Raw genomic sequence first — 5007 nt, 5'->3', positions numbered from 1 at the left:
CAGTCAGATTGGAAATTATTCTATATATGGAAGTTTAGATAAAGAAAGGATTGTGTTCACCATGAAAGGAGCACATGGAGGCCCAGATAGCAGGCCCACTGGAGAAGGGAAGGGCCCGTGAGTTGCTCTTACTTAAGGCAGAGGTCCCTGAAAGCATACTCGGGTGTCCATCCCTCCGCAGGCCAGCCTTCACCTGCCCCAGGCAACCTTAGGTCCCCTGCTTGGTGTTCCATTTTATACTGTTTGGGTTTTTTTATTTGTTTTGTTTGCTGACATGTAAACACTAAGGACAATGGAAAACTTCTTAACCAACTCAGGAAACCCTGAAGCTATGAAAGCAAAGAAAGTCATATTTCAGTATTTAAAAACTACAAATATTTCCATAGCAAAAGTTATTATAAACAGTCAATTAATTATGATGTATTAAATATTTTAATAAAAACAGATCAAGGTTAATATCCATGATATATCAAGAGCTCTTGAAAATTGAAAAGAAAATTTAAAATCCTATTACAAATTTTGTAGAAATGGCCAATGTACATATTTATGGAAGCTCAAAATCACTACTGGTCAGGGACTTGAAAATTAGTTAATAATGAGACTGGCAAAATAATAAAGAGCATTAAGTCAAATAAACTGACTCAGTGCAGAGGGTGATTTAAAATGCAGACAGTGGGCCGGGCACGGTGGCTCATGCTTGTCATCCCAGCACTTTGGGAGGTCGAGGCGGGCGGATCACTAGGTCAGGAGATCGAGACCACGGTGAAACCCTGTCTCTACTAAAAATACAAAAAAAATTAGCCGGGCGTGGTGGTGGGCGCCTGTAGTCCCAGCTACTCAGAGAGGCTGAGGCAGGAGAATGGCGTGAACCTGGGAGGCGGAGCTTGCAGTGAGCCGAGATTGCGCCACTGCGCTCCAGCCTGGGCCACAGAGCAAGACTGCGTCTCAAAAAAAAATAAAAAATAAAAAATAAAAAAAAATGCAGACAGTACAGAATCTCAGACTGGTTAATCAGCTGGGTTTTTGTCTTAGTGGCACTAAGGGTAAGTAAGAAGCTAAACATATTAATAAGAGACTCCATCTCTGTCAAAATACATCTTTGCTGAATCCATTATCTTCATGTCGACACCTGTCAGCCTGAACCTAAGAAGCACTAGCCCTTATTTCCCCTGCTGTGTCCCTGCTTCCCTCCCCTTCCTCTATTAATACTTAGGATGCCCCACCCATCTTGGTGCTTCTCCCCCCTCACATCCGAGGGTGGCTTGGCAAAGAAGATAAGTATTGAAGGAGGAAAGTCTATTCTTTCGTATAGCGTTTTGTATTCTTTGTATTCTTATATTTCTTATATTCTTTGTATTTTCTAAGCAACACTTCCATGTTTTTTCATTTAATATCTCCAACACTCATCACTCCCCTGCCCAGCACATGGGCCAAGTGGCAGGACAGCATCCTGGGACTCAGATCTAACACTGTGAGGAACTGAAACCAGGTGTCCAAGGCAGCAAGTCAAAATGCTGATCTTAACCAGACCCATCAAAAGGAGCTGAGTGACCATGGGTTGTACTTTACAGGAGGAAGGGTCTCAACATCCGTTTCAAGCATTTTACCCAACTATTGATTCTAACAGCAGGAAAGTTGTGCTTCATAGAGATGTGTTCTTCTCCCTAGAGAAGAACAAGTCCGCAGAGCTTCCCAACATTCCCAACATCTGGAATACACAGAAAATTAGAACATGTGTCTGGCTTAGTGGAGAGAACAGCAAAGCTGCCATAGCCAGAGGTGACCCTCTTGGAGCTCCATTCACTCAGCATCTGGGGGAATCAGTTCCTCGGAGCAGCTTTTCATATATCACCTACTCATGTCCTGTCCTTGCTTCATGAAGAAAATTTCTCTGAGGCCCTGACCTTTGGAGGACATTTGAAATCTCAGAAGAGAAGAGAATGACCAAGACATTTAGTGAGTCAGAAATCAGAGCTTTATTATAATATGAGGTAAAGGAGGAAAAGAAGACTTGCAATTGGGGTGTTACATCAAGCACGAAGTTCTTCCAGGGAAGCCCCATGAGTCTTTGTGGTCTCTGCCGATGGATGAATGGAATGAGAGGAAATGGAAAGAGTATGCATCAAGCTGTAGCAGGTTCTTGGCCATTCAGTCCCAAGAGCTCTTCTGTAGCCCAGGTCAGCAGCAGCCCCCAGAGCTGTGGCAGCAGCCAGAGTCCCCAGAAGGTTCACTCTCACAGCAATCAGGGCTCTGATGCCGGCGCCGGTGGAAGAGATGGGGCCTGTGGTGGCTCAGGCAGCAGCCACCAGCCCCAGAGCTGCAGCAGCCCCCAGAGCTGGGACCACAGCAGCCCCCAGAGCTTGGACCACAGCAAGAAGAGACTGCAGGGGAACATGGAGCTGGGCACTGTGGTGGGCATTTAGGGGGACACTTAGGTGAACATTTTGGGGTACACTTGGGAGGACACTTGGGAGGGGGCTGGCACTGCTGCTGGTTTTGCTGGCAAGACATGCTGGCAGGAGTTTAGTCAACCTAAAAGATAATAATGAAACTCTTTAAATATGTAAAACCAAGGATCATATTATACCTCTTCTAAAATCAATGCATGTGTAGAAGAAGAATGATATTTAGATCATACAGTCACATCAGTAACCTGAAAGAAACAACTTCAATCTTTCCTCCAGATAAAAGTACATAGATAAAAAATCAACAGAATGAGCTTCGTATTCTTCCTTTCAGGGGAAACTGGGATTGCTCTATCCTCACAAACCTGAATAGAGTATTCACAGCTCCATGAAGTACCTATTCCTTTAATACAAGCTCTAAGGACCAGCTGGGTGTTGCAGGACACACCAAGGGGTCCTTTGGAAAATATTTTGCAGTGAAACCTCCAGATAAAAGAGGCTGGCTTGAAGTATTTGCCAGTTTCCATGGTGTAAATATGTCCAACATGGCAGTTTTGAAGTTACCAACATGAAGTCACTGAATGCAGAATTGGAAAAGATGTGCACAGTTAGCTTTCCCCACCTATATGAGCTCCAGTAGGCCTCAGAGCCTCAACAGATTCGAGGCAGACTGAGTTCCATTCCTGCTCAGTATGGCAGAACACAAGCACACAACTCTTTCTCCAGCCTACCTCCATCCTCCCCATCCCTCTGCCTTGCTCATACCCCTCTTGTATCCCAGGTTGCCACTCACCCTGGTCACACACAGGAGCACAGATACGTCCCTGGGGAGTCAGAGCAGATGAAGTGCTGAAGCTGGATGTGTCTTTTATAGGGCCCAGGCTTGGCTCTGGGAAGAGCAGGAGGTGGCTCTTGCACAACCAGGCACGTGCTGGGTCATTCCTGACATTCTCCTGCCTCCTAGTCCCTGCAATCCAAAGAGGCCTCAGGAGCTTCCAGGACTCCTCTCTGGGGCTGTGGTCTAGAGAGGCTTTAGCCAGTCAGAGCCTCCACCAGGCGGGGACCCTAAAGAGTTAACTTAGGGTACCCAAGGATCCCACACCTGGACAAGATTCTGTTCCCTGCATTTTTTAAATGCATGTCCTCTGAGGAAACATCAGTTCTGAGCCACAGCTTTCCCTGACCTTGTGAAAATGTCCCAATATGACTCCCTCCACCCTGAGCAGTTTCCCTTCCATGTCCTGCTGTGGATCCAGCCATCCCAGGGGGCTTCTACAGCCTTGGCTCTTTCTAGGCATCCCTCCCTTGCCTAGGCCCTCAGCCCTTCCTCCTGGCCTCTGAGTTTCTGCTTTTCCTCCGACTCACCATGGCAAGCAGATTCAGCGGATTAAATCCGAGTTGATTATGTCACCTAGAGCAAGGAGAATGATTGAGGATAAACAATTCCCTCTAAAATCTAAACATTTCCTTCAGTCGGAGGAATTGTGTTGAATGTGCTACTGGAATCAGAAAACTTGCATATGATAACTGGGTAATCTCTGGAAGTTGCTGTAACAATTATCAATAATTGCTAGAATATTACTATGATACTCACTATGAGTATCAGTTCTCACATGTAATACCCATTATAAACCTATCAGTGAGATATACCTATCTCACTGAGCTGTTTGTAATATAAAGTGAGAAGTAAGAAAGAGCTAAGTATGACATTTTGTGCCTGATAAACCCTTAATAAATAGATATTTAAAAGAAAAACTAATGCCATTTATTGGATATTTGCCCAGGTCTTGTGTGTCATTAATTGCCCACATAGAGCGCTTACCCTCAGAGAGCTTAACTCAACCAGACACTTAGATTATTTGAAACTTCTCTTGGGAAGTAGACATCATTTCTTGGGGCTCCTATAGAGAGGGAACTCCTTTCCTACCAGGAAGTACAGGGTCAGCCAGGGGTCTAGTTATTCAGAGTTCTGATTCTGGGTTGCACTAGACAGTTACCCATTCATTTATTCATTTAGTTTAAACAGATACATTGAGGGTGAACCTTGAAAACATTACACTAAGTGAAAGAAGCCAGTCACAAAAGACTGCATATTGTATGATGTTATTTATATGAAATGTGTAGAGTAGGCAAATCTCTGGAAATAGAAAGGGGATGAGGCTTTAGCCAGTTACAGCCTCTCCCAGGCTGGACCCCTGAAGAGCTGACTCAGGGCATCCGAGGAACAAGAGACTGGACAAGATTGTGTTCCCTGTATCTCCTTTTATGTTTATGCCTGTCCCCTGAGAAATATCAGTGGCTTCCAGGTGCTTTAGCAGGCTGGGAGAAATTGGGAAATTACTGCCAATGGATACAGGATTTCTTTGCGAAGTAATGAAAATGTTCTAAAATTGTGGTGGTGATTGTCCAACTCTACGAATATACTGAAAACCATTGAATTTACACTTTAAACAAATGAACTACATAATATGTGAATTACGTCTCAATAAAGGTGTTAAAATTAGAATTGAAAAAAATAGATATTCACACCTCTGATTAAAACAGACCGTGCTTTCACATTGCTTAATGTCTACTTAGTAGTGGAGCGGAGGATGCGGAGAAA

The 5007-nt window shown here is 44.3% G+C and overlaps 1 protein-coding gene across 1 annotated transcript; it reads right to left on the bottom strand.

The window, feature by feature from the left end:
• Positions 1–1957: 1957 nt before the first annotated feature.
• Positions 1958–3248, bottom strand: LOC134734697 (late cornified envelope protein 2D). The gene is made up of 2 exons (XM_063628056.1): positions 3199–3248; positions 1958–2532 (listed from the first exon to the last, which is right to left on the bottom strand). Exon 2 carries the CDS (start codon positions 2509–2511, stop codon positions 2179–2181), a length of 333 nt encoding a protein of 110 aa, XP_063484126.1. The 5' UTR covers positions 2512–2532; positions 3199–3248; the 3' UTR covers positions 1958–2178.
• Between the last annotated feature and the right edge of the window lie 1759 nt (positions 3249–5007).

Source organism: Symphalangus syndactylus, chromosome 12, assembly GCF_028878055.3.
Source record: "Symphalangus syndactylus isolate Jambi chromosome 12, NHGRI_mSymSyn1-v2.1_pri, whole genome shotgun sequence".
Classification (NCBI taxonomy): domain Eukaryota; kingdom Metazoa; phylum Chordata; class Mammalia; order Primates; family Hylobatidae; genus Symphalangus; species Symphalangus syndactylus.
This window is presented reverse-complemented; position numbering and strand designations above follow the sequence as displayed.

What these genes read in the sequence shown, in the direction of transcription:
- LOC134734697 (XM_063628056.1), bottom strand. Translation starts at nt 2,511, where the DNA reads ATGTCTTGCCAGCAAAACCAGCAGCAGTGCCAGCCCCCTCCCAAGTGT.